Genomic DNA, 12,596 nt, shown 5'->3' with positions numbered 1-12,596 from the left:
GAGCTTGGTGATTCTTAAAATAAATCGAACAGGTAACTTGCTTAGTATTACTTTATGGCCCTAAAATGTAGGAGAATCAAAAGGTCCTAATGCAAAAGTCTTTCCCCCTGCTTGCCTATCAAGCTTCCTCAATTTCTTTTCATTAAATTTATTAAGAAGGGTCTTCATCTAGTAGAGACATACATATTTTGGTTGTCAGAACATACTCAGGACACATTAACGTAAGAACAATGGGTCATGAACAGTATCTCACTGGTCTTTTGCAGTGCCCTGAGGGAAGGAAATTTTAATAGGCAAGAAAAAAAACAGAACCGTCTGAAAGATGACCACTGGCATTTTTTTTGTTGTTGTTGTTGTTGTTTTTTTAAGAGGTACTGGGAATTGAACCTAGGATCTCATACATGGGAAGCAGTCATTCAACCACTGAGCTACACTGGCTTCCCTGGCATCATTTTTTATTTGAGTTTCATCTACTGAAGCTACAGACATAGTACGGTTATCTGCAATTTTAGAATACAGACAAAGGAGGGATTCTCTAAGAAATACGCACAGGGCCTAGGGTTGTGCAAAATTGTGAATAGATGAATTGGTCTTCAACATTAAGTCTTCAGCCTTGTGAGAGACCCAGTATAACCCACGGTTACCATCAATGTGTCATCATGAAGGTATCCCCTTTCAACATATTAAATTATACTCAGCCTGGAAAACTCCATGCCTTCCAGAGTCTAGGATGACAGACAATGTTGCATCTATTCACCCAAATGAAGGAAGAGATTTATAAAGTAAATCTACCCTACTACAAGAACCCCTGTTAAGTAAAAAGTCCTTTGTGTCATTCTCTAAATCAATGGTTTCCCGACTCACTCTCCAAAGAGGTGGCTAAAAATGCAAATAACCAGAGTTCACCCCTGAAATCTGATCTGTAATCTGGTATGCCGACAATCTGCATTTTACCAAAACCCCTGGTTATTCTGTGGCACAGAGTGTGAAGATGACATTTTAAGAAACAGGAGCATGAGGACTGAATCTCAGCTTGCTCTCCATAGCTGCTCAGAAACTTGGAGTACTTACTTGGTTCCTGTTGCAAACTTTCTCTAATTATGCAAAAATTGGGGAAATCATATTTCAGTCTATTTCTTAAAAAATAAAGATGCATTATTCACTTATAAAATGTGACTCTGGGAAACGGATTTTGGCCCAGCGGTTAGGGCGTCCGTCTACCACATGGGAGGTCCGCGGTTCAAACCCCGGGCCTCCTTGACCCGTGTGGAGCTGGCCATGCGCAGTGCTGATGCGCGCAAGGAGTGCCGTGCCACGCAAGGGTGACCCCCGCGTGGGGGAGCCCCACGCGCAAGGAGTGCGCCCGTGAGGAGAGCCGCCCAGCGTGAAAAGAAAGAGCAGCCTGCCCAGGAATGGCGCCGCCCACACTTCCCGTGCCGCTGACGACAACAGAAGCGGACAAAGAAACAAGAAGCAGCAAATAGACACCAAGAACAGACAACCAGGGGAGGGGGGGAATTAAATAAATAAATAAATCTTTAAAAAAAAAAAAATGTGACTCTGTTTTCATGATTTATAGCTATGGGGATGAGTAAGCTGTCTTTCATTCAGAAATGACAGAGTGCCTTAGAAAGGGAGATGCGAAAAGGGAGTTGTAAGATAAGAATCATTTGATGTACTCATAACTTTTATCACCAAGGCAGCTATCAGCCTTAACATTTTCCTCTTTAAACACATACACACACAAAGCATACATTTTTTGTGTTAGAAATTGTCTCCTTTCATCCCAATTGTAGACACTTCCTTGAAATGAGCATTTAAAATAAGGTGATACTTTCATTTGCCTGCCTTGAAGCCAGTGAATAGGATCATTTAGAAAATCTAGGATCTAATACACATATAGGTAGTAAGACACTCACCCTCTACCTCTGTTAGCCCTTGACAACACTTCCAATTTATTGCTTCCATATAGCTATACAGACTTTTAGAAATACAAAATAACTTTATTTTCTCCCATTCTGATTTTGCATTAGTGCTATTAGGTTATTTTCTGGCTGACTTACCTAATGTGTATAGTCCAGAAACCATTAGTGCCCAGCTGAGTTTTCTGTAACTATACATACTCCATTTAAGTGCCTTTTTCTGTCTCTGTGAGTTTCTTCCTTCTATGCCATACCTATTAGCAAGAAGCTAAGGAGAGCAGGCATGCAAGAAGGAATTAAGACATGACAGCCTTCAGTGAAGTGATAATAAAGCCACAGCTTTGAAAACTGCAAAGCCAGGCAATGTATGTGTTTTTGGCCTACTCCTTCTAAAATCTAAATGTAATGCTTAACAGGAAATTGTATTGGACTTTCAGTACTAAATGTGGTTATTGACCCAGAGAGCAACATAGGTGAATTTTCGGTGAATGTCAATAGTTGGCCAATATCCAAATAAAAGATGGAAAGAAAACAGCTAGGCCTCCACAACTACATTCACTCTGGTGGGTTGGGCAGCCATGGAAACTGAGAGTGCCATCATCATCTGCAGGAAAGCAACCTTAGGAAGCCCAACAAAGAAAGTCTCCTTACCGCATTCATACCGTGGCAGCCACCCAATGCCTGCTTAACTCCTCTCTTCAGAGTCTGTCAGAAGAGAGGAAGACAAGATAAGGAGACTAGATAGAGGGATCTGCCACTAAGGGGATCTAAAATGGATAAATCAAAGGAGAACAGATACCTAAAGCCCTTTGAAGATTCTGAAATGGGAAAGCAAGTGGTAACATACTCCATCATGCAGCAAGAGACAGTTTTGGCCAGCTTTAGACTAGAAGGAGCACCAAAGGGGAAAACACAGAGAGCAAGGAGGTTCAAGTTCCAACCCTTCAGCTTCATAGCTTTGTGATTCTGGGCGAACAGCTTAATTTCTCTGAACTGCTGTCTACCCATTTGTTTAGAAGTGATAAGAGTCCCTGCCCTATTCATCTCCTAGAAGATGATCGAATGGTAACATGTATATGAAAACATGCTATAAAATTCAGAGGCCTAAATAAATGTTATTTATTTTCTTCCATTTGTTGAGGATAAGATTTAGAGTAGGAAGAAAGGACCTTTTGTTTTTAGATGGGTAATACAGGAAAAGAGTAAGAATACAGGGATAATTTTAATAGCCACATCATGAAGATATTCTGCCTTCCACTCCAGAAAAAGAAACTTTCTGAGTAAGGACTTTAAAAGGTGTGCTTTGATCCAGTGTACTAACCTGTATCAATGGAAGTGAGTTTTATTTTTCTAACATAAGGTGTTCCGTCATAATAATAACTTAGATTTGTTGAGCACTTATTATGTGCCACATACTGTACTAAGCACTTTACACTATTTAATCATTTAATTCTCACAACCCTATAAGATGTAGACATTCCTATCTCCTGTTTTGCAGTAACAGAGAAGTTAAGTGACATTCCCAAGGTCACAAAGCTAATAAATAAATAGTGCAGATTAGATGTGATCTCAGTGGTTTGGCTTCAGATCCCTGACTCTGAACCTCCCCCCCTCCTTCACCCCCCCACCCACACACACACACTATACTTCCAATTAGAGAAAGTTACCAAAGATCTACAAACTGAATGTGGAAGCAAGGTTCAAGGGAGATTAATAGATATGAACCAGTAACTATACAGGGTTCCTGTTTGGTTCCATTTTAATTAAAACTGGGATTACTCGTTTATGTGCTTTTGTATGTTCCTATCTAAAGGATCTTTTTATTTCAGCAGTAATGATGGGTGAGGGGACTTTCTGCAACTGTTCAGACAGGGTGGAAAGGGTCGTGCTGGTGAGGATGCAGTGACAATGGCCCTATTAACCCTTGGAGAACCCGTGGAACTAGGGAAGGCGAGGCAGGATGCTGGGCTCCTCTTTACCAGCCTTCTTCCTGTTCAATATTCTCCTCCTTCCATCCTCAGCCAACCCAAAAATACAGTTATAAAATTAGTGCTATAAAAGGATAAGCTACAGATAAGATTTATTCTTCCATGGACAATTACAGTTAAATTTCAGGTTTATTTAATTTATTTTACATATTTGTGGTTGAAGAGTTTGTGCAACATGAAAATCATGTCTGAACTCTGGAATGATTCTTGTAATCTTATTTGTAGGAGTGGAGAGGATGTCTAAGCAATTATTATAAGTTAATACTTTAATAAATGTGACCTTAGTGACGTTAAAACATTTGGCTTCACAGCAAATTGTTTCCCTTTACATATCCCATATGTGTGAAATGTTCCAAGAGCAAGAGTGGAATGGGAGGTTGGCCTCCACATTTCTCTGGAGTCGGCTCTCTGTTCAGATGCCACCAAGACTTTAAACAAATTTGAAGGATCTGTTTGAACTGTCATAGAGTTACACTGGTAGTACAGTAAATCCTTGTTAAGTAGAAGTGAGTTGCAGTTTAGCTCTCTCAAGGAAGTTGGGTTAGTCTTTCTAAGGACAGATTCTGTAGTAGACTGTTCTTCTGGGTGGGCCTTGGCCTATCTTTATACAGAGCTCATCCTGGGAAAAGGTATAATGGAGAGACTAGTGTCCTGGACTCAACCCTGGACAGCTATCACTAAAGGTTCCTGCATCCCCTCCAGGCATCTCAGTGTAGCTCCCATCAACCCCCATCCCATTTGCCCTTCCCTCAACACACAACCTTAAAGGCAGCCTAAGGATTTCTTTGAAGCTTCTACTGAAACTTCTTTTCTTGCTCTGTTGTCCATCCTTTGGGCCTTTTACCTCTCCCAGACAGAAGTTCGAAATGGAAAGCCCTTCTCCCTTTCTCTATGATATTTTCATTTTAAGAGGTCCTGACAAAGACATTATTAGCCTCTGAACATTTTTTACTGTTACATAAAATGATGTTAATAGTGGAAACCTCAGAACAGTTAGATATTTTGGCACATCTCATATCATAGGAGGAAGCAATTTTGTCTGTTGAAGCCTGTACCCCACTCATAATCCAATTATCTTCCTGCCTCACCTGATAACTTTTACTTGGATCCAACTGAGGCCTGTGGGGGCCTTCACAAGGCGCAGTCCTATCCCGATTTTTCCTTGCATTAAAAGACATAATAGCCTCAGATTGTGTTACCTAAACTCATAACCTCTTTTGATGTTTATGGCTGGATATTAAGTCTATTTTGAATGGCACTGTGAGCTTTTAGATCAGTTAGTATTAAAAATATCTTAACATTACAGACTAGTTGCTACAGTAATTTTAGCAAAAGACATCCCAGTAAAATGGTTGATTTTGTATTTTATACTGTGTTTGACCTTTGTGAAGTCAACAGGATTCAGGATCGGAAGTCTAGGTCACTTCAGAGATTACATTAACATTCACTCATCGATAAGTTCCACCGTAGGTAAAATTAGCAAGGAGCCCAGACATATTTACCCTGCTGTGATCCAGCAAGGTAAACAAGCAGCTGGGTTCTGTGATGTCCTTTTACTGTTGTGTTTAAATAATAACTGTAAAACCTGACCACGGCATTTCATTGAATTTTTCCTTTTGCTCTACTCAGATGCAATGTTTTTATTTCCAGTAAAGTGTTTTCATTCCCAATATGATATAGAAAATAAGAGAGAAATAGTTAACTATGGGTATGTAATACACTGCATTTTTGTGACAATTCTGTATCATCCAATGACAATTCCAAACATCATTTACATACGTACTCCTTTATAAATCACAATCTAGAACCAACCTAAAAGATCAGAGTTCTTCCTCTCGTCTTAACTAAGGTGTATTTTAGTCAGATTTTGTCTTGGGGACCTTAAGAGAATATAGTCCCCATGCTTTTCCCTCTTTAAATTGTGTTGCATGTCAGGCTGATAAGAATTATCTAACTTCCATTATCTGTTCTATCTACATTATATGCAAAAAGAAAAAAAGAAGAAGAAAGCCCACATCATATCTGCTGTGTAAATTCAGATTTCACTATTGAAGAATTCATTCTTCCTCTTATCAGTTGAATCCTCTGTCAAATCTCCAAGTAAGCAAGCCTTGTATCAAGATGGCTAAAGAAGTTTTATATTCACTAGTTGGGCCTTTTATCTAGGCCTCTGCTTGGAAGAGAAATTTTTAAGATTATTCAAGCCTTAAAGGTTATTTTTGTTTACAGGGCAAGGAATGATTACAATGTGATAGAAAATTTTCAAAAGAGATACCAATGGCCAACCTTCAGCACTAGTGTTGTTGTCTGAGCCAAAAAGTTATATTCCTGTGCCTACTTTTTCCTTTACTTTTAGAGAGCCACTGTTTTAAGATGGACCTAATATTTAAATATCTGATCTTTTGATAGAATTTTTACTGCAATTGCATATGGAGCTATGGCGATTGGAGAAACACTCGTTTTGGCACCTGAATATTCCAAAGCCAAGTCTGGGGCTGCAAATCTATTTACTTTGTTGGAGAAGAAACCAACTATTGATAGCTACAATCAAGAAGGGAAAATGCCAGTAAGTACAACAGTGATTTTAAATGTCTGCTTGTTATATTTAATACATGTATAGGATTTTTTTTTCTTTCCCCTTTCTCCCCCGCCTCCCCCCCCCCCCCCACATTGTCTGCTCTCTGTGTCCATTTGCTGTGTGTTCTTTTGTGTCCACTTGTATTCTTGTCAGTGGCACTGGGAATCTGTGCCTCTTTTTGTTGCATCATCTTGCTGTGTCAACTCTCTGTGCATGCAGCCCCACTCCTGGGCAGGCTGCACTTCTTTTTCATGTGGGGCAGCTCTCCTTACAGGGCACACTCCTTGCATGTTGGGGTCCCCTATGCAGGGGACACCCCTGTATGGTACAGCACTCCTTGCACGCATCAGCGCTGCACGTGGGCCAGCTTCACCATACGGGTCAGGAGACCCAGGGTTTGAACCTTGGACCTCCCATGTGGTAGGCGGATGCTCTATCCATTGAGCCAAATCTGCTTCCCCGTATATATGCTTTCTAAGTAGAGATTTTCAATAAAGTCTTTGCAAATGATTATGCAATATTAACAAAGAATTAAATGCTTATATGAAATCATTGTTATGACTATAATAAAAAAATAACAAAAGAAGGTCTTAATCAAATTTTTATCTCTACTATATATAATTTGTTTATTTGTCTGATATGAGAATGTTATTGAATAAAAGATTGATATTTATATTAAATTTTATTTAGACAGCAGAAGTTTTAGTCTTGGAGATTTACATTACAATTTATTTGTTTACTCATTAATATGTGATAATATGTGCAATGTTAACAGTGTCCTGCTGCTTCAGGCACCATTTTTCATGGGAAATATATTCACAATCAGAAGAGAAGTAAAAAAGGAGACTATATTTATTAAATTTACCACAACACACACACACATAAATATTTAGCCACAGACCTTAAAAGACTGTGAATATTAAAAAGGAAGTAATAGGGAGATTGTTGTATAATTTCAAGACAAGCCTCTTAATAATAGTCTTATACATTGAATGTATGTTCAATTTTAAGACCTTTCTAAAATATTTTAAATGTAAAAGTAAGAGTACTTAAAAGATAATCCTCATTTAAAGTTACTTCCCCCTAGAACTCTAACAATAGAGATATTTGTATGATAGCTTAAAACAATACATTTCTGATGGAGCTACATAATTGGTCAAGGGAATGCTCATGGTTAGTGACAGAAATTTTTAAATCTTGAAATCCCAAAATAGAATATTCAAAGATGCTTCATAGTCAAAATAAGATTTCATACTTGCCTAATGGAATATAAAAGATATCAGAAGCAATTTATCTCTTTTGAATCTTAGGACTTAGCATGATAGTATTGCTATACTTATTTCTTTCTAACCATGGTAATAAAGGAACTGAGGGTCTCATTGATATATGTCCTTATAGAACTATGTACACATCATAGAATACAAAAATATTATAAAAACTACAAAATTAACTTATTTAATCTTTATTTTATTTAATATGCAAGTGCTTCTAAATAGTATTACTTCCTATGCTTTTAAAAATTAGTCTAGAAAACAAGTTTGGCATGTATGGAAATTATTGAAGCTGGATGATAGGTATATGGCGGTTCATTACATCTCTCTACTTTATATATGTTTGAAATTTTCCATAATAAAATGTTAAAAATAGTAAGACTAAATTTTAAAATGTATTAAAGTCTAGAAGTTTCCTAGAATATCTCTGTATACCTTGCCAGAAGGCATCCACACATTCACAGAAACAAATTACACTCTCCAATTTTCTGCAGTACCCTGTTTTGGGTTTTTTAATAACTTTTTTATACAAACAATATTCATATGTTGTAGGAAGGATGAAAAACAGCTAAAAAAAATAAAGAAAATAAAACTTTCCTATTATTATAGTTAACATTTTGGCATACATACTTCCAGATACTTTTTTCCTAAATCCAGAACTCTTAGCCACGTCTTAATGTTTCATTTCTTTAACAACAGAATCACATCATCATCAGATAGGTTTTATTGCTCTTCCTCTCCACCTGCCCCTGCCTCCTTCCTATGTATTGGGCACTGAATATGCTAAATATGACTATTAAACCTGTCAGAAAGGAATCCATTTGAAAGTATAAGCACCACTACCACCACACACACACACACACACACACACACACAAGAACTATTCATTTTTAAATGCAACAGCTTGCAGGCAAACATGAAATTAAAAAGCACCTAAAATCTTATGAAACAAATATAAAGAGGGAAAATTAATCATCATTTAGTAATAGATCTAGAAATTCTTTTTTAAACGTCCCTGTGTATACAAGTATTGGTTTACGAATCATCAACCCCTAAAAAGACTGAAACAGAGAGAAAACACTAAAATTTTAAGTAAATTCCATTGCCAAACAATGGTCAATTGAAAGTGAAGATAAATCAGAATTCAAAACGTTATGTATATGAACCAGAAAACACATCTAATTTAGAAAATATCACTTATACATACAGTTTATGAATACTTCATCTGTTCTGAATTAAGCAAGAAAGGCCCTATAAAAAAGCACAAACTAAATTTTTAAAAAATGTATTTTTTCAGACCATCTGGTCAATTCAACAGCTAATCTGCAGAATGGACTGGATAGTGAGGCTGAAAGAAGCTTTTTTAAGAACTTTAACATGCAGTTGTGAAAATAACAAAGAAAATCACAGATATAAAAATATAAACAAAAGTAGCAGAAACCAACCAATGTGCATTCCACAGCTCTATGGACATGAATATGATGTTTAAAATTAATATGGTTGTGAACAGCATGCACAATTTTTCAAAAATATCTAGCCAGTGTGCTACGGTGTAGTATGACCTTCCTCAGTCACCCTTCCAAATACTGTCAACTTGCTTTCACAGGACAGGTGTGAAGGAAATTTGGAGTTTCGAGAAGTCTCTTTCTTATATCCATGTCGCCCAGATGTTCTTGTCCTTCGTGACTTATCCCTCAGCATTGAGAAGGGGAAGACGGTCGCATTTGTTGGGAGCAGTGGCTGTGGAAAAAGCACTTCTGTTCAACTTCTGCAGAGATTTTATGACCCAGTAAAAGGGCAAGTGGTAAGATGGAATAGTGGTACTATTCTTAAACATTCCCCTGGGCCTAACTGCCCTCACTGGTTTGGGTGGGGCAAACAGTGCTGAAGTTTAAAAAAAAAATTCTCATCCTAGTCCTCAACTAAGAATCCAGAAACAAAAAGGACGTTAAGGACTTTGAGCCCAAGTACAATGGCCCAAAGTTTCTCTGACCATTATGGCAGCAGAAAATTTGACCTGATAAACCAAGGAATTCTTTTACAATACAGTTGTTGGAGGACAGGTTATTGTCCTCTTCACTCTTGCTTTAGTCTATTCTGATTTAAATCAGAGATAACAGTCTCCTCTGCCTCTTTGGTTCAGGCCTCCTGCTGTTCCCACTGGCCACCCTCCCAGGCCTCAGCTGTCAAAACTTTAGCTCATTGGAATCAATTTCTCCAAGTCCTGCCTCCTAATCTCAAAAGAGATGCAACCAATTTCTCCTTTGAACCCAAGGACTATTTTTCATACCTGGTACTTATCTTACTTTACCCTATATTCTGGTTTTCCATTATCCACTCCCCAGCTGCCACCACATCACATATGCACACATGCATACACCTGCCTGTCCGTCCTGCCCTTCCCCACAAAAATCCCTGAGCCTCTCAAGATCAAGGACCGTCATGTTAGCCCCCATTCTCCTGCAACTTACTATCCCTTCCACATCACAGATTCTCCATGAATATTTGCAAAATGAAATTTTCCAAAATGACTCCCTTGAGCTAGTTAAGGCTCATCTATAATTTGCATGTAGCATAGCAAAGAATACTGCCCCCTTTAAACCCTCCAATGGTTTCCCACTTCAGTTAGAAAAACCAATGTCCATACCATCAGTCAAGAAAGCTTCTTCATGATCTGTCCCCCGTGTCCCCGCCCAAACCCCTCTCCTATCATTTCCTGCCTCATTGTGCACTGTGAGTCAGTCTTATTGGCTTCTTTGTGTTCTTTAAACACACCTATGGGCCTTTGTTCTTGCTAATTCCCAGCTTAGAATGTCCTTGCTTTAACTTCTTTGTTGGCTCCTCCTCATCATTTGTGTCTCAGTCTAAGTGTCACTTCCTTTAGGTAAGACTTCTTAGACAAGCTTAGAGAAAATAATGTGTCCCCTTCCCCACCCGCCTGCTGACTCAGTCACTGTCTATGCCACAGCTCTGTCTTCAAGGCACTCATTTTGAGTCTATTGAGGTATTTGTTAGTGTGAGTATTGCCTGACTCTATCCACTAGAATGTAAGCTGCAGGAGAAGAAGAGCAACTTTGACTTCTTTAGTACTCTTTGCCTTGTCTCACTGCATGGTAGGTATGCTAATTACATATTAGTTGAATGTTGTTGTATGTCCATGTGAATAAAGAAGACTAAGTGCAAAACGACATATCTCTACATGGACTAATGCATCAATCTACACCTTCCTCCGTAATTCGGCTTTAATATAGTAGGAACCGTGCTAAGAGTGGAGGGGACAGTTGGTCGTCTTCCATCTGATTTTGGTACAGACTTTACTGTGGACTCCAGGCAGGTCTCAGAAATATGTGGTCATTTCTAGAAATGTAAGGGAAGTTTATGAGTCAGCACCTTATAGTCAGTTACAAGCTGTCTGCTTCTATACAAGATAAGATTTATGAGCCTTCCTTGGGTAACCTTACACTTCAAAATAGCATGAATTCCTAACCTTCTTGTTATGATTTGTTTATGTCTGAATATGAAGTCATTACAGTGAACCGTAACATGATACAGTTGTTGGATCTTAACATACCATTCTCCATTCTGCTTTGGGCAGCTCTTTGATGGTGTGGATGCAAAGGAATTGAATGTACAGTGGCTCCGTTCCCAAATAGCAATCGTTTCTCAGGAGCCTGTACTCTTCAACTGTAGCATTGCCGAGAACATCGCTTATGGTGATAACAGTCGTGTTGTGCCATTAGATGAGATAAAAGAGGTAGCAAGTGCAGCAAATATTCATTCTTTCATTGAAGCTCTCCCTGAGGTAAGAAAATGTCTGAGATCTTGAACTACACAGCTGCCAGGTAAGCCTATGTAGCTGAAGGAGCCAAGTGGTGGTTTTTATGCAGTTCCTGGATTATATAATTTTATTTATCACCAGCATCTAAGAACAGAGTTTGAGATTTTTGTATGACTATATTTTTTCCAACACCAAGACCAAAACATGTTACTATTCAATGGATAAACATCCAAATATTTACGCTCACCTTCTCTCCATTTATGCTCTGCTCTTGTCCACATCACCATCCTCCTGCTCTGGACCACCGTAGCAGCCTCTTAGGCTGACTTCCTGCTTCGTCTTGCCCATTTTTAGTTCTTCCTCCTCACACAAAGCAGAGGGATCCTTAAAAAACATAAAGTAGGCCCTACTCCTCCCCTGCTTCAAACTTCCTAAAAGGCAATTCTGTTCTTAGAATAAAGTCCAGATTCTTTAGGTGGCTGACAAGGCCCTACCTGATGTGGCCACTCCCTGCCTCTCAACTCTGTCCTTACCACCTGCTCACTCTTCTCCAGCCACACTGGCCTGTATTCTCGTGAGCATTCCATGTTCTTCTCTACAGCAGGACATTTATGGTTGTGTTTCTTCTGCCTGGACCTCCCTTCCTCTGGCTCTTTGCATAGCCAGCTCCTTGACGTTCAAGTCCTTTCCAGATGTCACCTTCACAGAGGCCTTGGCTGGCCAGTCCACTTAAAGTAGGCCCCACCACACCATGCAGTGTATTTTCTTCACTCTGAAATTACCATGAGTGCTTATTGACTTGTTTAATGTTACCCCTCCCCGTTAGAGTAAAAGGTCAACGCCTGCCATTTTTATCACCTTGATCTTTGTATTGGCTGTGGCAGCTGCACCAAATCTCAAAGAGATCATAATTCTTAACTAAATTTAGAGAAGGCCTAGTAAGCACTGACAACCAACCCAGAAGTACTGGGTTTGTGGGTACTTTTAAGTGCTTGTGGTACCAGAGTGTTCATATCTACATGTGTGCAAATATAAAATAAAATAAATTGTAGAAATATC

General features: G+C 38.8%; 1 protein-coding gene across 1 annotated transcript in view; it reads left to right on the top strand.

Annotated features, from left to right (window-relative positions):
• The window catches only part of ABCB5 (ATP binding cassette subfamily B member 5), a 122,168-nt gene that overhangs the window by 97,730 nt on the left and 11,842 nt on the right, over positions 1–12,596 (top strand). The window contains exons 23-25 of the mRNA XM_004464305.5: positions 6,320–6,476; positions 9,366–9,563; positions 11,355–11,561. Of these exons, the coding sequence (XP_004464362.4) occupies positions 6,320–6,476; positions 9,366–9,563; positions 11,355–11,561 (562 nt within the window). The remainder of the gene's footprint in view (positions 1–6,319; positions 6,477–9,365; positions 9,564–11,354; positions 11,562–12,596) is intronic.

This window comes from Dasypus novemcinctus, chromosome 5 (genome assembly GCF_030445035.2).
Source record: "Dasypus novemcinctus isolate mDasNov1 chromosome 5, mDasNov1.1.hap2, whole genome shotgun sequence".
Taxonomy (NCBI): Eukaryota; Metazoa; Chordata; class Mammalia; order Cingulata; family Dasypodidae; genus Dasypus; species Dasypus novemcinctus.
Note: the sequence above shows the minus strand (reverse complement) of the source record. Positions and strands in the feature narration are given on the sequence as shown.